Source organism: Prunus mume, linkage group LG2 (assembly GCF_029339155.1).
Source record: "Prunus mume cultivar Tortuosa linkage group LG2, ASM2933915v1, whole genome shotgun sequence".
In the NCBI taxonomy this organism is placed as follows: domain Eukaryota; kingdom Viridiplantae; phylum Streptophyta; class Magnoliopsida; order Rosales; family Rosaceae; genus Prunus; species Prunus mume.
In genome coordinates this window covers 7,010,742-7,029,100 of record NC_142699.1, presented here as the reverse complement: position 1 = coordinate 7,029,100, position 18,359 = coordinate 7,010,742, and the positions used below count along the sequence as shown (strand labels likewise).

Sequence of the window (18,359 nt, the reverse complement as noted above, 5' to 3'; positions counted from 1 at the left end):
AAATGGCAAAATGAGACTTGATGATAAAATTCAACGACTTTTTATTTTTATATATATAAATTTGAGTGAGTTAAATAAGACAAATTGAGTTTTAGGAGTAAAGTTAGATTCAAGTCATCCTAGTATGTATGTATTTTTTTAAAAAAATTATTATTTTTTGTCGGAATCGAGTTTCATTAAATAGAAGGTCAAAGCCAGATTACATCAAAATGAACTCAAATAATTGAGTTCATACCAAATGCAACACAAACAGACATAGAACTCACTACAATAATAAAACTAACAAAATGCATAAAACACACAAGGCATTACGCCCACATGATGGAAAAAGGCCCACAAACGGCAAAAGCCCACAACACACAATACAACATTAGGAAACCCTAACACAAATAACAGATATGTGCTGCACAAACCAACAACCACAAGCCAAGCCACCAAAGCAAGCCGACAACCACCAAAGATAAATTAGTAACCAATAGAAAATAGTGGTGAGTAAGTTACCCAAGCTACAACTAGTAGGAATGTTTAGAATGGTTATTAGTTCAAGGATCTAAGCTACCACAATGAGGGGAGAATGTACTAATTTGACGATGTGAGATGTATTTGGATAAGTGCGAATTTACATAAATGAGAAACCGTAGTATGAGTGGCAAAACAGTAAGGGTTAACTGGTGATTTGACCCTAAACTTACTTAAGTTTTGATTTACCCATATCTTTTTTTTTTGAAAAGAAAATTAAGAACCCGAACTCATTTTTTTTCGCCATTTGCCCCCAAACGTTAAAATATGTCACTTCCCATCCATCCTACCGTCAAGTTGAAGGTTACTTTTGTCATTTCGCTTATCTACCAAAACACCAACTTGATGACACAATGGATGGGAAGTGGCATATTTTGATGTCGGGGGGTAAATTGGCGAAAAAAATTAGTTTGGGTCCTTAATTTTCTAAAGAAAAAGAAAAGATAGAAGGTAAAACGAAACTTAGGTATAAGCTCAAGAGGCAAATCACCAGTTAAGCCAAACAATAATTAACTCAAAAAAGAAATTATACAACTTCTATCCAAACGTCAAAATATGCCACTTCCTATCCATCCTGCAGTCAAGTTGGAGGTTACTTTTGTCATTTCCCTTCTCTACTAAAACACCAACTTGATAGCATAATGGATGGGAAGTGGCAGATTTTGACGTCGGGGGGCAAATTGGTGAAAAAAATTAATTTGGGTCCTTAATTTTATAAATAAAAAAAAGATAGAGGGTAAAATGAAACTCAGGTAAAAGTTCAAGAAACAAATCACCAGTTAATCCAAACAGTAATTAACACAAAAAAAGAAATTCTACAACTCCTAAATGTGATTTTGAAATAAAATAATAAACAAAATCCTAAATATAATTTCTCACGCCCAAATGCGACATTCAGCTTGAGATTGAAAGCGGTGTCGTTTGAGTAAATTCCCAATCGCCGAAGCCCAAAGTTCCGGCGCAAGGATTTAACCAATAACATAACATAGCATCAGTGTATCAGTGATCAGTCAGTGCTCATTAGACAGCGTAGAAACGCACGCAACTCAGCTATGGCTTCTGCTCCTTCGAAGCTCTATGCTGGTCTCTCTCTCTCTCTCAATCTTCACGGAGGCACATTCCATTGTTAGCCTTTAAGCGTTTGATTAGCCTTTAAGCGTTTGATTGTGTTGTTGCAGATGATGTTAGCCTTCTGATGGTTTTGCTCGACACGAACCCTTTCTTCTGGAGCTCATCTTCCCTCCCATTCTCCGTGTTTCTCTCCCATGTAATCTCACCCTTTCACTACTAAACCCTAATCCCCTGTTGGGTTTCTCAGAAGAACGTAAAAGTTTCATTCTTTTTAAGCGAATTTAATTTCCCCATTATTAAATCAGGGCTAAGTATATTTTCAATCCTTGCGATTGTTTTACAGGTGCTTACATTTTTGAACTCGATTTTACTACTCAATCAACTCAACCAAGTTGTGGTTATTGCTACGGGATACAATTCCTGCAGTTACATCTACGATTCTTCTACCTCCACGAACCAGGGTTCTGATAATGGAAGAATGCCTGCGCGATGTGTTAACTTGTTGCAGAAGCTGGAGGAATTTGTGATCAAAGACGAGCAATTGATCAAAGAAGGCTTGAGAGAAGGGATTGCTTCTTCGCTGCTATCTGGGTCCTTATCAATGGCTCTTTGTTGTATCCTTTATGCCAGTGCTTGTTTTAAGTTTGGGTTCTTGGGTATCTAACTGAAAAAACCCCATTGTGTGCTAATGGTATTTGAGAATGCACTGAGTATTTAAGTAGATTTCTTATTTTAGAATGCTGGTCCCGTGGCAATGCTTATTGCAGATATAGGAATTGTGTTGGAGCTAGTACATAATAACTGAACTATTTTATTTTGTGGGAACATTTAAGTGCATCCACGCAAACTTTGTTGACTTATATTTGATGGGTAGATATACAGAGAGTTTTTCGATCTGGACCGCTTCATCCTCAACCCCGGGTGAGTATCGTAGTAGTTTGTGTATAAACTATACAGAAGTTTCTTTGGCTGGTCAATGGTGCATCATTAGATAATTCTCAAATGTATTATCGGACTATGAAATGTAATTGTTTTATTTTTCTTGGATGACTTGCATTGTAATCTGGTTAGTACTAAACATTGATCATGTATTGTAACTGCTTTGCTGTATTTCTTACATTTGTCCTTGTTAAGACATTTTATGACCAATCAATTTGATTCGTATTTCTCTGTAGCTTGTTCAATGTAGTTTTAGTGAACTTATGTCCTAGCTGATGCATGATAATTCATCTTTTTTCCTACCCAAAATAGTTCTGCAATATAAAGGAGTTCTATTGAATGCCTTCGAGAACACAGGTAGGTGCAGATGATCAACATACTTGCAAGTGAAACTGTTAATAACCAAAGCACGGGCTAAATGCAATTCTCTAAGCACATTAGGTGCAAATCATCAACATAATTGCAAGACGTGGATTAAATGAAATTCTTGTTAGATGGTGGCTATTGAAAGCATGTACCTATTCTCTAGATATTTGAACTGTATTGTGAGACTATCTTCACTGTTCCCTTCAAAGATATCAAATCCTCTATATTTTTGGTTATTTCTATCAATACATTAGAGTATCCTTTGTGAGATGTTGGTGATTCTGACAAGATGAAACAGTTTCTTAGTGTCCAATGTTTGACATCATAGGAACTCATATTGCTATCATTTTGGCTTGCAAAATGGATGTATGCGGCAGTGTATATGTATTTTTATTATACCTTAAATTCCTTTCACAAATGGATTAGCTTTTAGTAGTGTTACTGATATATGGGATGCAGATTTTATGCTTGCAGGGATCATCGGATGGACCTGAACAGTAAGTTATTTATGGTATTTTGCATTTTTTGTGTTCTTTCCCACCAAAACTCTTAACAGAAGTTTCTTTCAATGTCCTTTCAGATATGTTGCAATCATGAATGCCATATTTTCTGCACAACGGTCTATGGTATGCAGTTGATCCTTTTCCTGTTCCTGAAAAGCATATAAATTTATTTTGTTTTTGTTTTTGGTGGTATACTATTCTTCACTGTCAAATGCGTCCTTCTAGTGATGATGTTTGGAAGTTTGTTTTCTAATGATTTGCAGTTGGTTTATTTTTGTGATCTCTGTTTGCGGTACAGACTTTTAAGAACTTTCTGTTTTCCACTATGAAAACTTGTACTTTCTTAGACTCTTGGCATTTATTTTGGTACTTTTTAGTACAAGTGATTTGTCTCTTACATCCCTTTTGATAAATTTTCTGAAAATGAAACAAGTATTAGGTGGCCATTCTTAATTTATCACTAATGCAGAGATGTAACTTAGTGCCGTATATGCTCTTTGTATCTGCTTCTAAAAGATGATTGTATACAATCAATTGATTTGAAATCCAAATTTTCTCTCCTATTTGGAGGGCAACAACAATGATCTGTAGCTGTTTGGACAAATAACCCTCTGGCCTTGCCTCCCAATCTCTATCTCTCTCTCTCTCTCTCTCTCATCATTAGGCAGTTCATTTGAATAAAATAAATACTTACTTTCTTCTACTTTCCAGAAATCCAAACTTTGCCTTAAAAGTTATGATTTAGTTATTGCTTATCTACTTTCCAAACTGTTCTCTGTTACTAGCAACATTTGGTTCCGAACGTCAAATGTGTCATTGATTTTCTTCCACTTCAGGTTCCTATAGATTCTTGCTATATGGGCTCTAGCAACTCTGCCTTCCTACAGCAGGTAGCTTGTCTTTAGAGCATCTTTGTGATGGATATTTTTTTGTAGATATTATCTTTATTCTTCTGTTTGCTGTACTAAAGTGCTTCTGATGGATGAGTAACAGGCTTCATACATTACTGGTGGTGTGTATCTGAAGCCCCAACAACCGAATGGGCTGTTCCAATATCTCTCGGTAGGTTAAGAACTTAAACTGGTTGATGTGGAAACATCTTAGCCTTGTGATTTTACTTGTTTGTTTCAGTATGTGGTGTTTGGCTAAAGAAAATTGATTTGGGGGTCACTATTTTCCATTTGGTATTATTCACAAGGCTTTTCCTTTTTGTTTCAACTTCTAGAGGCTAATGCAATAATTTAATTAATATGCAGACAGTTTTTGCAACTGATTTGCATTCTCGAGCCTTTTTACAGCTTCCTAAGTCTCTTGGTGTGGATTTTCGTGCCTCGTAAGTAAACTTTTTACAGTCATCAAATTATTTGTCTTCATATTGGATTTTTTTATTCGAAAAGAAGAAAACAGGTTTTCTGCAAGAGTTCAGTATCACTTTTAAGATTTAATGCCTATTTCTGGGAGCAAAGAGGAAGGGTGTATCTAAAATTTGATAATATTATAATGGGTGAGAGGCTCCTTTCTATTGAGCTACTTCAAGCATGATTTACTGGAAATGAGAGAGCCCCCATATGATATATCACATTTCATAAAAAAATAGAAAAATCTTGAATTAAGTACAATCTAGGTTTCTAGGCTGTTCCTTTTAAAACTCGTGTATTTTACAAAGATCAAAATCTTGATTGGAATTAATTGTTTGGATTTGTATTTTTGGGGTCAATCTGTATAACTCTTTGAACGAGGGTTTGCATCAGGTGGTGGTTCCCTACTTTCCTGAGCTCCATTAGGACATTTGGTTAGATATTTGGTAATAGTTGAGTTGACCTAGTGGTGTTACTAGCTCTAATTCTTTCGTAGATAATTTTTCATCTACTTGTTTTTAGTGGCAGTCATGTTAAGTGAATGATTTGAGTCTACATATAGTGCTTGGATTAATGTGAAACCAGGAAAAAAAGGACAGAAGAAAATAACAATTTTCAGGCCTACATATTCTTTGTATTGTCTTATCTTTTGATTTCTTGAATTTGCAGGTGTTTTTGCCATAAGAAGACAATAGACATGGGCTACATTTGTTCCGTGTGCTTGTCCATATTTTGTAAGCATCACAAGAAATGTTCAACTTGTGGGTAAGTTACCTCCTCTATATGCAGATTACATTATTAAAAGTAAATTAGTCGAGCCAATTTTCCTCTGCTGTCTTTAGTTTTTTATATGCTTGTCTTTGAGGACAGTGGTGACCTTTGATTGCCCTGAAAATCAGAGATCATATCATGATGATAAAAAAATATTACAGCTACCACATTTCTTGTTTAGTTAGAAAACTAGCCGTAGATACCCACAAATATTATTTACACAATATTTTCAGTCAATCCTATAAATGTTAAATAATTAAGATTTTTCAGAGAGACATTGTGAAACTTCTTCTGGCAAAACACAAAGGCAATGAAACTTAAGTAATAATTATTATTTTTAATTGAAAGATAATTATTCATTTCATTGTTTTTTTTTTTCAAATAAGCTTGGTAGATATGGAGGAAAAGAAATAATTCACTACATTTTTTTTAATGAGAAACAAACGCAACACCATGCCATGGTTGACAATCAATGCCACAAAACTTTCTCTTGCATAGTCAGAAATTCATTATTTTGTTAAGAAGCAAGATTTACTGGGATCCGGAGATTCTTTTACCACCATCATTTCTCACCTCTCTTGATTGATGCAGGTCAGTATTTGGTCAAGCCCAGTCAGATGTTAACTCAACATCCAACAAGAAAAGAAAAACTCCAGAGACATAATGTTAGTTCTCTAAATGCGTACTGTGGTATTTTTAGTTTGTGCTCTTCCATATCATATTTGACCGTTCAATGTTAGTGTACTACTAAATTGTTTTTGTTCCCATTTACTGGCAGTGAGTTCTATGAGAGCTGTCTGGGAACCAGGTTTGCCGAGATACACGTGTGCCTCTCCTCGTAGAATTTTGGCACCATAGCTCAATCGAAGCACATATCACCGGGTGTGTTTCATGATGCCACAATTTTGCGGAGGGAAAAAGAAGCCTAGCTGGCTGATTATACGACTAAGGCGAGCTGATAGACCTATTTATGATTTCTTGTATCTGATCTCTAGTGTTTAGAAAATAGAGAGTGGTGGTTATCCCGAATGGTTATTAGATGGTAAAACATAATATAAAGAAATTACATGTATGCATGGGGGGTGAGCACACCACATGAAAAAGAATTACAGATTTGCATTTATACAGAGTTACCACATTTATCCGATTATACTGATTGCATCCGTTTTTGTGCTTTGGTGGCAAATTCGACTTCTGTTCTTTTCATTTCTCGCAATTGCAGCATTTAGAAACCTTTAGAATCAATCAATGGTTCAATTCAATAAATCAGTCACTGAAATCATGGCGCGCGCTCAAGAACAAGCACTATTTACAATTATTTACATCAAATGGAAATTCTTAGAAGAAGCCAGACACACTATTGTACAGTTACACTTCGAGATTTTCTTTTGCAGCGGTGGGGCATAAATCCTCACATTGCCCTCATAATCACTTTGCTTGTTGTATGCACCCCCATTGCAGCAAATTTCAATATGGCACGGCTCCTATACAATCTGCAACACAAATGTGATAATCTTAAGTCTTGTAGAAGCCATTTACAAGAAAGTAGGAAATGAGATACAACCTAATCTAAAAATGCCTTTTCCTACTTTGACAAAACATGTCATACGAAATATTCCAGGCAAATGTACATGCTATCTCTTGGATACCAGTTGGCGGGAGCAGTGTAGGATACACCCATTTGTATGACATTTTATGGCCAGAGGATAGCAGATAATCACGGCTAACATTCTTTAGAGCATGCTAACACAATATTAAGTATGGCAAGAAATGCTCACCCGGTTAGAGCAAGTCCCCAGGTGGACAGGGCATAGAACAACTTCCCAGCATGCCAAATACCTAACACCTTCTCCAATTTGCTGACACCACCCATCGCCTTTGCTACAACTGCAAATTATAGATTCACAAGTCTGGATTTAGATAGAGTCATTCTCTTCCGCCCACTAAATCATAGAGGAAGACACTGAATCTTCAAAGTCATGCCCAAGAATAATCATAATTGCAGAGATCAGACGTAGAAATGAATATCTAGTTTCCAAGCTATCCTAACATTAGATTGGAGGCACCAAATTTCTAGAACGAAAGAAACAACAGAAGTTTACTCAGTTCATACATCTGATCCAAGCATAAGATAGTCTAGGCAATAATCAAAATGGGTAGCAAACACAAAAATATTGGCAATCGGTTTTTAATATCTACAAAAAGTATAGTTTACAAAATAGGTTGTCGATCATGTAGAAACATTTCTATCCCATATAAAGAGATCAAGTCACATAACCTATTAACAGTTTGGGGTTAAGAAATTGCAAGCAGAGAGAGTCAATTCAGAAAGGTGTCCAAAAAACTTACTTTTCTGCAGCTCCTCTGGTGTCAAATTCTGCAATTTCAAGGAAGCAAAATTACATGAGACCAAAATGAACAATTCAAATAGCAAAAGAAAAAAGCTTTGAGTGGATAGGTACCCGAGCTTGAGGGTTTGACACAATACACTTAGCCATAAAATTGGCAATCCCATCCACCACATGCTCCTCACTAACAAGAACATAGCTTTCATTGTCAATTCCACTCCTTTCCTCAACTTTACCCGGAAGCATATCTTCCGTGACCCAAACCCACCAACTGGGTTCTTCATGGTCAACATTGATGAGAATTTCAGCTGCCTCCAAATCACTTCCTAAAACCCAAACATGGATTATAAACAAAGCTCAATGCTTTAATGGTTATATGGGCAAAATTGAAACAATTCAAATACCTGAGGCCACCTTGAAAGGAAACTGATTTTCAGATTCCTGCTTTAGAGCTCTGATTCGAGTCAAGAAGTCGTTCGAATCCACAGTAGCTACTAAGCGAGCATACAACTGAATACGAAAAATCCCAAACATACCCATTTTAGTTTGTACATCAAAATTTGAAATCTTTACACAAATTGATGAAAAGGGCATCGCAATTTGCTTACATCGGGAGGACAATCGTTCAACAAAGAAGGCGATTCGGATAGGTTTTCGAGGAGCTTGAGATTCTGCTCCAGCGAGTTTCGCAGTCGCCGATTCTCCGCTCGCAGAGCCTCCAATTCTTCGTCAGACACCACGCACTTGGCTCCCTCGTGGTCCTTGTGGTCGGCGTCGTGGTGAAGGTGGTGGTGGCCGCATTCCATGGCGGTCCATGCCACGTCAGCAACCTCCAGGACCGTCTTGGCCACCTCTATAGCTCCATGTCCTCCCATCGCTATTTCTCACAAAATTGAGTTTTTGGGGTCGCCGGGTTTGCTTCGCGTTATATCAGAGGAAGGTAAACGCAACCGGGAGGGTCTTTGCTGGACTTTGGAGGCAAAGGGTAAACTTGAAATTTCACCTACATGCTCTTTTCAATTTGGGTTAATTTTTTTCTCAGGGACCAAATTACAATTTCGTGTAAAATCCAGTGGCTGAAAAGATATTTTAACTCTTTCTTTCAATTATTTGCGTTATACGCAATAAGTACCGTATTGCGGTGTCAGCATATACACGGTATACAAACTCCTCACTCTTCCCCTTCCTTCGCTCCTTTGGCCCTCTACTCGCACGTTTTTAGCACAGAGAGAGAGGGGAAGCTCTTCTTCTGATACACAGAGAGAGAGAGAGAGAGAGAGAGAGAGAGAGGGAGTTTGTAGTAAAATGGCGGAGGACGCGCAAGATAGCGAGAGCCCTGTGAAACAAGTGAAGCAGGAGGTGCACGATATCCAGTCCCAGATTAAGGATGCTATGCGCTCACGCGTCCCTTACTTCAAAGAACAATCCGAGTAGTCTCTCTCTCTCTCTCTCTGAATTTGTTTTCTTTTGAATAAATTTAGTGAAAATAAATATTACTGATATTTATTTATTTATTCCAGAAATGTGTCTATGAGAACTCTTTAGGATTGGTTTTCTTTCTACTGCAAGCTTGTGTATGTTTTTAGTTTTTAATTATGCGTGTTATGGATTTGATTAAGAGCCAGTGTGTGGATGCAAGTGTTTTTAAGTGTATGGTGCTGTTTGCAATGTGTTTTGTGTTCATAGTGCCTGTATGCTCAGTTGTTTTGTTTAGGGTTTTGAAGCTTCGGAGTGTTCTACACGCTCTATGCTTTATTTGGGTCATAGAAAAGCAAGTCACCGGTGAGAGGCAAACTCTGCATTTGGGCAAAGTGAAGCACACCTTACACTGACATATTTAATCATTCTCTTAAAAAACTACACAAAGCAAAATTATTTTGTTTACAACCGAGAAAGCAACTCAAACAGAGTCAATTACTTCATCTGCCTACCAACATACCAGAATCCGCCAATGTCATAATCCAACTGTAAGAGTTGTTCCAGTTGTTTCCCACTGCAGTGATTATCAAATTCTTTAATGTCTTTTGACCTAATTTGTATGGTTCATATTTGCCTTTCTTTATCGGATTGAAACCCTAACCGTTGAAACCCCAAAATGAGTTCCAAGAATTCAAATTCCCAGTGTTTTTTTAATTGTTATTTATTACTTATTTTCAACCTGGGTAGTGTCAAATATTGAAATAGGTTTGATTTTTTGGGTAACCCCTTGCTGTTCTTCATTCGCTTGCTTACCTTGTGCTCAACTTCTATGACCACATTGCGAAATTCCTCTTCTTAATCGCCACTTGATCGCAATGGTTCCCTCATTGTAAATTTGATCGAAATGGTTTCAAAGGGAAGCACAAGAAGTAATGTAGTTCCCTTGAAACTTCAAAATGACGTTGAAGTGCTTGTACATTTAGGTTAGATGAACTTGTGGATTTAGGGTTTACTTACTTCTTTTAGGTCTGCATATAACCCAAACATCAGGTTTTCTTGAAATGGTTAATGGTTATGTCATTAATGCATTTAGCAATTTGTTCAGTTATTTATGTTCAGTAAAATTGAAATGGATGAATTTAATTTAAACATTCTTGTTACTCCATCATTGGTGGCTTGAGCATGTCAGAGCTGTCCATGGTCGGATTATTTATTACAATTTTATTTTGAAATGCAGTTCTTTGACTTTTGAGGGCGTCCGAAGATTGTTAGAGAAAGACTTGGGGTTGGAGACATTTGCATTGGATGTGCACAAAAGATTTGTCAAAGAACACTTGGTGGAGGTAATATTGAAGCTCATTGTTCTCATTTACTAAGACTATTCGCTGTCTTGTTAAGTTTTGATGGAAACTTTTTCTGGATTGGAAATATTTTATAGATGTTAAGTTTCTTCGATGTTTGTTTGAATGGAATTTTTCTTTTGTAGAAAACTTTCTGAGATTCATGAACATTTAGTTTTTCTCAAGTATGTTTCTCTGACCAAAACAGAATAAAAAAAGTACACTAGAAGTTTACAAAATTTGGGAGTCTCTGCTTGTTTTGACAGAAAAGTTTTCCAATATGGTAATATACTTTTTTTTGGTTACAAAAACTTTAGTCACTAATTTTTTATGTTGTTTGGTGTGTTCTACAAAACTACCATGTGGAACACATTTTTCCTCGATTGTTTTGTTGATGGCTTTAACTCAATTTTCCTAACAAAACTAAGGAAATGCTCACATGTCTGGGAAGTTTCATGTTGGAAAATTTGTTTCAGTTCAAATAAATGTCAGAATTTTTTTCTGACTCAGAGATTTTCTTTAGAAATACCTTTTGGGCCTGCCAGGCCCATTCAATCACTAAAACCAAAATTTCCATATTCCCATGAGCTCTGGAAATGCTATTTTCCCTGTTGTTGTGGTTTGTATACCTCTTCTGTTATTTAATTTGTTTTATTAATTGTCTAGTAACTTTTTTTTTAATCAGAGTCCAAATATTTCTTGTGTTCCAACATGTCATCTCTTCATTGAATTTATTCTATTTGAAATGCTAGTGCTTAGAAGGTGCTGGTGATGACAATACCTCAAAGAGTTCTGGGGAGACTGATGAAAAAAGTCTAATTAAAGGGGAAGCAGCAGAATCTCCTGAAGGGTATAAGTCGAATAAAGATGTGAAGGAAACTTGCTCAGAAGATGAGGAGAAAATGGAAGACTCTCCTGTAATGGGCCTTCTAGCAGGGAATAAAACAGCCAAATCTGGAACTGAGGAAACTAAAAGCACCAAAAGCAAAAGGGCTCCAAGTGAGACTGTGATAAAGTCAGCCCTTAGAAAAAGAGTTTCTTATATCAAAGCTAATTCCGAGTATGCTGCTTCTCCTGTGAACTGATTATCAGTTATTGCTTTCTATTGCATTAGTATACTGATTCTTCATGCATGTTCTTTCTCTTTTTTGCTTTTGATTTGCATTGGTGTCTATTTGATTTGTGTATTTGATGTTAATTTTCCATGTGATTATGATTTGATTAAGTACTCATAATTTATCCCCTCTCTCTCTCCCTCTCTCTGCAGGAAGATTACTATGGCTGGACTTCGCAGACTTTTGGAGGAAGATCTTAAGCTTGAGAAATATACTCTTGATCCCTGTAAGAAGTTTATCAATGAGCATTTAGACAAGGTGAGATAAGTTTCTATTGAGGCATCATGAAATTCTGGAAGTGCCGCGTACATTCATTGTTGTTGTCCTTTTCTACAAATATCTTGTTTTTCAGGTTCTAGAATCTCGTGAAATTTCTGAACCCGCGCCTGTCAAAAAAAATGTTAAGAAGAGTGTTCAGAGAAAAGCATCTACCAAGGTCAGAAGCGATGAGAGTTCTGGCTCTTCGGATAATGAAAGTGATGAGGAAGAAGATGAAGTAAAACCTAGAAACAAAAGTGTTCCAAAAGGAAAGATGCAGAACTCTAATGATCTGAAGAAACGGAAAAGAATGGCTAATGAGACCAATATCTCTGGAAAGAAGCGTATCAAACCTTCTGAAACAGAACCAGAGGACAAAAGTGATGCAGAAGTCAGTGGAAATGTCTCTGAAGATGATCAGTCTCAGTCATCTGCGGAAAAACCTGTCAAGGTAATTACTTAGTATGTTTCTGAACCTTAAAAGTAAGTTTTATCTTTCATATATTCTTACTGTTTTAACTAATTGTAGAAGAAAGAAGTTTCAACACCTGCATATGGGAAACGTGTGGAGCACCTAAGATCAGTTATTAAAGCATGTGGAATGAGGTTTTTCATCTTTGACTCTCTATTTATAAAACTTTCACCTTGGTCATTGTTACCATTATGATTTTTATGTCTGTCATACAGCGTTGCCCCTTCAGTTTACAAGAAAGTCAAGCAGGTGCCTGAGAGCAAACGTGAAGCTCACCTGGTAAAGGAGTTGGAGGAGATACTCTCTAAAGAAGGATTATCTGCACATCCCACTGAGAAAGGTGAGTATTGAAATGTAGTAGTTTAGACATTCAAGATGGTACAGCAAGGAATTTTCAGTTGTTGAGTTCGGCAGCTCACCTAGGGGTCTTTTCATCTGGAAATTTGGGCTAGGGGATTAACATGGGTGTTGTGATACATAGTGCTCCTTCAAGTCTTTGAGAGGGACGAATCATAATCCTTGGTTAGTCCTTATCATCTTTCACATGTATGGCAATGCGGTTCCCATGGATGGCATCGGTTTCTGTGGATAAGGATGAGCTCTGAATGGGTTAAGGACTGATAACATAACGAACTTGCATATATTGATTCTTGAGTAGACAAGGAAATATGATGAGTGCATTCAATATCATCTAAAAAACTTCAAATGTATCATGGGAAGGGAAATTTTGTGGTCTTAGGTTTTGTGATTCACTGTGATTGTTACTACTTCCTCACTTGCTCATACTTGTAAAGATTGATATCTCCTGTCCTCTTATTTCAGAAATCAAAGAAGTCAAAAAGAAAAAGGAAAGGGCAAAAGAACTTGAAGGCATTGACATGAGCAATATTGTAACTAGTTCACGTAGAAGGTCCACAACTAGTTTTGTACCTCCACCAAAGCCCAAAATACCAGTTGATAGTGATTCTGAAGATTCTGAAGATACAGATGATGACAATGATGAAGAAGTGAATGAGGTTGAAGACGAGGACAATGGTAATAGCGATAACAACCATAGTGATGAGGGTAAGTGTTAAGTTCATAAATTAATGTCCTACGCTACCTATAATAAATGACAGCTAGGGCTATGAGGATGAGAATTTTCTAATTTACGGTGCTTCTGCAATGTTATCCATGCAATTCATTACACACTTACAGAGATCAAAGCATGGGATATATTGATTATAGACTACGCATGCAGAGAAGAACTACATTGAACTGATTAAACTTTAGCAAAAGAGGAAACTTTAACCCTGTTTTCCTTACATTGGGCAGATTAAACTTGTATCGGAAAGTCATAAATACAAGTTTAAATGTTTATCTTGGTGGGATTAGTATATGTTGTACTGTGCTGTCGATCTATTATATGTTAGTCTTTGAGTTGACTTCTTTACCTAACATCATGGGTTTCTGACCAAGTCTTCCCTGTATTTATGCAGATGATGCTGATGACAGTGATTAAATTCTGCATAAGCAGATTTGCAGAATACTAGCACAGGAGTTTTAGTTTTAAATTATTATTGTACAATGTAGAATCAATATAGCTTTATGTGATATTTCTTAAGGGTGGGGGACTAAATAGCAGTGATGAAGTGGCACTGATAACTTTCAGTTAAATTAGCTATCAATAGTTGTGCTGTCGGGAAAATGGTATTAGTTGTGTTCTATGTTTATTAATTTGTTTGCTGGCCCCATTTTGATTAGACTTACCACCAAAACAAGTCCTTGCACACAGAAGTAGGGATTATTATATCAGCAAATTGGTGTGTCCGGGTGGTTGAAAAAGCCATCCATCTTGCTGGAGTTGCTAAAGCTATTTTTTCGGAGTTGGATGGATTGTACTTGAGGAGCATCAAACAAGCTTGTTTGGCAACTTCATCTGCGTGTGATGATATGGATTTGACTTCTTGGTTTCACTTTTGATGGTATTTACACTTCTGTAATGTTCTATTTACTGTATTTGAATTGGAATATTGATCGTTACCAGGGTTAATGTGAAATGCAAGCTGTCTGATTTACTTTTAGCTTTGATTCTCCATGCTAATGGAATGATTGACCATTTCCAGTTAATAAATTTCTCATGGACACTGCTAGGCCTGCAAGGGGCTTGATGCAAAATCAGAGAGTGAGTTCATGGAAAGGATCTTTTTCTCCTGCTTGGGATTTACATTAGTATCTAACAGTGTTACTAGGATCAGAATTGAAGCAAATGACCCAATAGACCACGTTGGGCAGGTTGTAAACTGGTGAAATTGGAGGCTGTAAATCGGTTCAATACATTTCGAGTTGACATACAGAAGGTCAAGTGAAACTCATATCCAGTAATCTATTTGTGAATAGAACTGTCGCACTGTCAATTTACACTCAAACGGGTAGTGAACCTTTGCAACATAGAATTGAAATACGTTCACATTCTCATGGTCCATGGGAACCCTTCAAACTAACTGTCATTCTCATGGTCCATGGGAGCCCTTCAAGCTAACTGTCACAGTTTCTACTAATTGGATGACTCCCGTCACGTCTAACAATTCAACATGAACAAGAGTTTAGAAACGAGGAATTGAGGATGATGGATATCACAGTGCCATCCAGAATTAATCAACAAAGGCTACTTAAAAATTAGTTTCCTAATAGATTCATATATGAATAATTGCTCTGCTGGAGGACCTGTGAAATCAATACGCTTCTTTGTTCATGGCTTTATGTTGAAGTCAGCTCCCTCTCTGAAAGGATGCGCCTTACTTCGCTTGCAAGATCCATTACATGAGCGTCTTTGCATCCTGTGGCAGGAAAAATTAGAGGGGAAAAAAGCCGAGTGAAGAAAGACAAACTTATTTTGATGAAGAGTAGTATACAAAACTAAAATGACTGAATAAATAAATTTTGGGGCACCAAAATAACCTTACCAATTTGAAGAAGGGCCTGTTCAAGTTGGAACAGGTAGTCTCTATTAGGCCCTGAGGGGCCTTCAGCCTGAACAATTTGTCTGCAGATATACGGGAAAGGATGCAGTGCGGTCAATGCCATATTTTGTTATGATTTAAACTGATTAAGGACTTAGCCATACAGATAATTACTTAATTAGCTATCTTCATGTCACAGTAAATATTAATGTTATCTGATAATCCAGAATTTCAACAAAACAGACTTCAAATAAAAAGCCATCATAATATAGAGGCAAGATGCTCCTAGTTCCATTTATGCCTTGAGTATTTCGAATCAAAAGTTAACCAAATAAGGTTGATAGATATATTTCTGCTACATCAATCGAAATGCACATGAACAGATGAAATTTACGTACTTGGCAATCTCTTCAATGGATGCAGGGCCCAAATAGTTCACATTATGTTTCTTGTCTGGAGAGGCAATGTATCTACATAGCGACAGTGTCAGTTCTGATCTGGTTGGATTAAACGCAAACACAAAACATGAATGAAGATGCAGAAAGTTCTTGGTCACTTTTGCTACTTACACCATTACATCTGAAACAGCTGGAGTTGTAGCATTTGGCTCCTGAAATAAATTCCAGTATGTTAACAGACAAGAATGATAAAAATTCTAGAGGACACACCAATGATCATAAAGGGATCTCTATCTATTAGACTTACGGTGAAGAAATCAAGATAAGCCTTCTTGTCATACTGCTTCTCCCTCACTTCTAAATACTGTGAATTGGAACGAAAAGACATAGCGAAAAAGCATTGGAATCTTGAACAATTTTAGTAAAGTAAATGCAGTCACACAAAAGCATAAGAACATACACACACGCACATCACAAAGAGAGCAACAGATTATGAACTAGCACAAGAACCCAATTACAATCAAGATGAATTCTTTAAGATATACGACTCTACCGTTATAGCAACTTCTTGATCTTCCTTATTTGCGATCCTGTAGGCAACTCCCCACTACAAACTCACAAAACAAAAGAAATTAATAATAAACTTTTATGCTTGGTCTCATTTGATAATTTCAAAATCATATAATGAAATCACTACAGCATCCTATTCTATAGGGAGACATGTAAAACAAGCTCTGATTTTTATGATCATATCATTGATCAGCAGACTAATAGAAAATTAAAATGACCAGATTGACAAAAATCTGAATGTGGGTATTGAAGTTGGTTGAAAAAACTTACACAAACTTCTCCCTCTGCAGGTTCCAATGTCACTGTTCTACCTGGATACTCAGGCGTCCCTCTGTGGTCCGTACTGCCTAACAGGAACAAACCCACCAAAGAAAACAAGAACAGATTGAAAACTTCATCAACTCACACTGTCACAAACACAGAGAGAGAGAGAGAGAGAGACCTTGGTAGAAGACACGGCGATAGCCTTTGATGAAGCCGACGAGGCGCTCATCGTAGTTAAAACCAGCCTTCCAGATAAGAGAGCCATACCCAAATACCCACATCACCATTTTTGAGCTTTTCCAATCCAATTTCTTTCTTAACTCTTCACTTCCTCCACAACAGGAGTGGGCCACAGTGAGTTGGGTCTTCTCTTCTCTAGAGAAAAGCTGATGCGTTTTTGTTTTTGTTCTGTTTTTTGGGGTAAACAAAGCTGATGCGATTGGAGGGCAGAGTGGAATAGGAATAAAGAGAGACCTGCTTATTAGCGCCTGCGCCATGTTGTTTGTCTGCTCTCTCTCCAATCTCATTTCTAGTTAGCCCCAATTGAAAATTGCCATTCAGACCAAAAAAAAATTGAAAATTGCCATGTTCTTCTTACACATGTCATTTTGTATATAGTATGTTCTAATATGTGGTATGATGACAAAATCAATTAACCAATGATGACATGACAAGTGCTCGCAAGACTTGCGTGTGTGCGTGTGAGTGACTGTTGGTTACATATGTTATTTTGTAAGGAGTATGTTTAAAAAAGCGAGTTTCACTCAAATACCCAAAATGGGAGCTGAAATTATAAAAAATCCAACACCAAAACACTTTATAAACACACCCAAAACCTATTATTACACACACTCAAAACCCATTTATAAACACACCCAAAAAATATACAATTGTTGACTTTGGGGTTGATTTTGGGTGTGTTTCTATGTTTAAATAGTGTTTGGATTTTTTTATAAATACATGTCTAGATTGAGTTTATTTATAAATTTATATTTAAAAAATGATATGAGGAAATTAAAAGGCAAAATCAAGTAATCATATCATAACATGATAAGTTGTGCCAACTATAGTATCCTATGCGTGCTAGCGATTATTGTCAATTAGTAATGCATTGTGAGACTCACTTGTATCGGCTGACAACCCCTCACACTCTTTTAATTTTCTCCTTTCATTATTGGCCACTTAGGTTTAAAACACTTTCATGGTAGGCTGAGGATGGCCAAATTTTGGAGCTTCAATTAGGGTATGTGTGTTTGCATGGTTTTTGCTATATATTTTTTCGACATGGGCTTCAATGGTCTTCACACCCTTAAGTTCACCATACATAAATTAAAGACTTAATTATTGTTTACCCCTTGTAACGGACATTTGGTCTCAATTTACCTCATGAAATTAAAATTTTCTTACTTAAACCCTAGAATTGTTTAAACTTTCTCACTTTACCACTTCCGTCCACAAAACTGTAAGTGTGCTAATGTGGTATAGGCATTTTAGTAATTGTAGCTCTTCTATATTCTACGCCTCTCTCTTTTCCTTGATCATCATCATCCGATTCTAATTCAGTTTGATGGGCTCAATCCACCATATTCAATTGGGTTATTCTTTTTTATTGAAATTGAAGGAAAGTGAAGAGGGAAGTGGGGGCAACGAGAGGGGGAGGGGGAGTGGGGTGGCTGGGTGGCGGGGCTGGGTTGGGTGCTTTGGGG

At 36.9% G+C, this 18,359-nt stretch overlaps 4 protein-coding genes across 6 annotated transcripts; 2 read left to right on the top strand and 2 right to left on the bottom strand.

Moving 5' to 3' along the window:
- Window positions 1–1,447: 1,447 nt before the first annotated feature.
- Window positions 1,448–6,677, top strand: LOC103319842 (basal transcription factor complex subunit-like protein). The gene is made up of 12 exons (XM_008221435.2): window positions 1,448–1,602; window positions 1,698–1,786; window positions 1,934–2,204; window positions 2,465–2,511; window positions 3,355–3,392; window positions 3,476–3,521; window positions 4,235–4,288; window positions 4,392–4,460; window positions 4,655–4,731; window positions 5,426–5,521; window positions 6,119–6,192; window positions 6,306–6,677. The coding sequence occupies exons 1-11, from the start codon at window positions 1,572–1,574 to the stop codon at window positions 6,189–6,191; spliced, it is 891 nt and encodes a 296-aa protein (XP_008219657.1). The 5' UTR covers window positions 1,448–1,571; the 3' UTR covers window position 6,192; window positions 6,306–6,677.
- Window positions 6,678–6,761: 84 nt separating this feature from the next.
- On the bottom strand, window positions 6,762–8,807 carry LOC103319843 (elongation factor). The gene is made up of 6 exons (XM_008221436.3): window positions 8,484–8,807; window positions 8,280–8,385; window positions 7,990–8,201; window positions 7,877–7,904; window positions 7,306–7,414; window positions 6,762–7,020 (listed from the first exon to the last, which is right to left on the bottom strand). The coding sequence occupies exons 1-6, from the start codon at window positions 8,748–8,750 to the stop codon at window positions 6,939–6,941; spliced, it is 804 nt and encodes a 267-aa protein (XP_008219658.2). The 5' UTR covers window positions 8,751–8,807; the 3' UTR covers window positions 6,762–6,938.
- Window positions 8,808–9,034: 227 nt separating this feature from the next.
- Window positions 9,035–14,542, top strand: LOC103319844 (uncharacterized). Of its 2 annotated transcripts, none has more exons than XM_008221437.2 (9): window positions 9,035–9,305; window positions 10,532–10,637; window positions 11,387–11,694; window positions 11,902–12,007; window positions 12,102–12,458; window positions 12,537–12,613; window positions 12,695–12,819; window positions 13,302–13,544; window positions 13,958–14,542. In XM_008221437.2, exons 1-9 carry the CDS (start codon window positions 9,181–9,183, stop codon window positions 13,978–13,980), a joined length of 1,470 nt encoding a protein of 489 aa, XP_008219659.2. In that variant the 5' UTR covers window positions 9,035–9,180; the 3' UTR covers window positions 13,981–14,542. The 2 variants fall into 2 exon arrangements, with proteins under 2 accessions (XP_008219659.2, XP_088901229.1); XM_089045103.1 differs by having other exon boundaries at window positions 9,036–9,308.
- A 277-nt stretch (window positions 14,543–14,819) lies between these two features.
- On the bottom strand, window positions 14,820–17,207 carry LOC103319845 (ChaC-like family protein). Of its 2 annotated transcripts, XM_008221439.2 has the most exons (9): window positions 16,832–17,207; window positions 16,660–16,736; window positions 16,373–16,426; window positions 16,127–16,183; window positions 15,991–16,031; window positions 15,820–15,891; window positions 15,425–15,504; window positions 15,186–15,298; window positions 14,820–15,039 (listed from the first exon to the last, which is right to left on the bottom strand). In XM_008221439.2, the coding sequence occupies exons 1-8, from the start codon at window positions 17,178–17,180 to the stop codon at window positions 15,219–15,221; spliced, it is 810 nt and encodes a 269-aa protein (XP_008219661.2). In that variant the 5' UTR covers window positions 17,181–17,207; the 3' UTR covers window positions 14,820–15,039; window positions 15,186–15,218. The 2 variants fall into 2 exon arrangements, with proteins under 2 accessions (XP_008219661.2, XP_008219660.2); XM_008221438.2 differs by having other exon boundaries at window positions 14,820–15,298; window positions 16,832–17,206.
- Window positions 17,208–18,359: the final 1,152 nt, after the last annotated feature.

Excerpts from the sequence above, each read along its gene's own strand:
- LOC103319843 (XM_008221436.3), bottom strand. The coding sequence starts at position 8,750 with ATGGGAGGACATGGAGCTATAGAGGTGGCCAAGACGGTCCTGGAGGTT. Across the intron at positions 8,386-8,483 it reads TGAACGATTGTCCTCCCGAT|TTGTATGCTCGCTTAGTAGC; the intron begins GTAAGCAAATTG and ends TTTCGTATTCAG. Across the intron at positions 7,415-7,876 it reads ACCAGAGGAGCTGCAGAAAA|TTGTAGCAAAGGCGATGGGT; the intron begins GTAAGTTTTTTG and ends TATAATTTGCAG.
- LOC103319842 (XM_008221435.2), top strand. The coding sequence starts at position 1,572 with ATGGCTTCTGCTCCTTCGAAGCTCTATGCTG. Across the intron at positions 3,393-3,475 it reads TCATCGGATGGACCTGAACA|ATATGTTGCAATCATGAATG; the intron begins GTAAGTTATTTA and ends ATGTCCTTTCAG. Across the intron at positions 5,522-6,118 it reads AAGAAATGTTCAACTTGTGG|GTCAGTATTTGGTCAAGCCC; the intron begins GTAAGTTACCTC and ends TGATTGATGCAG.
- LOC103319844 (XM_089045103.1), top strand. The coding sequence starts at position 9,181 with ATGGCGGAGGACGCGCAAGATAGCGAGAGCCCTGTGAAACAAGTGAAG. Across the intron at positions 10,638-11,386 it reads TCAAAGAACACTTGGTGGAG|TGCTTAGAAGGTGCTGGTGA; the intron begins GTAATATTGAAG and ends TTGAAATGCTAG. Across the intron at positions 11,695-11,901 it reads TATATCAAAGCTAATTCCGA|GAAGATTACTATGGCTGGAC; the intron begins GTATGCTGCTTC and ends CTCTCTCTGCAG.
- LOC103319845 (XM_008221439.2), bottom strand. The coding sequence starts at position 17,180 with ATGAGATTGGAGAGAGAGCAGACAAACAACATGGCGCAGGCGCTAATA. Across the intron at positions 16,737-16,831 it reads TCGCCGTGTCTTCTACCAAG|GCAGTACGGACCACAGAGGG; the intron begins GTCTCTCTCTCT and ends TGTTCCTGTTAG. Across the intron at positions 15,299-15,424 it reads ACAGGCCCTTCTTCAAATTG|GATGCAAAGACGCTCATGTA; the intron begins GTAAGGTTATTT and ends TTCCTGCCACAG.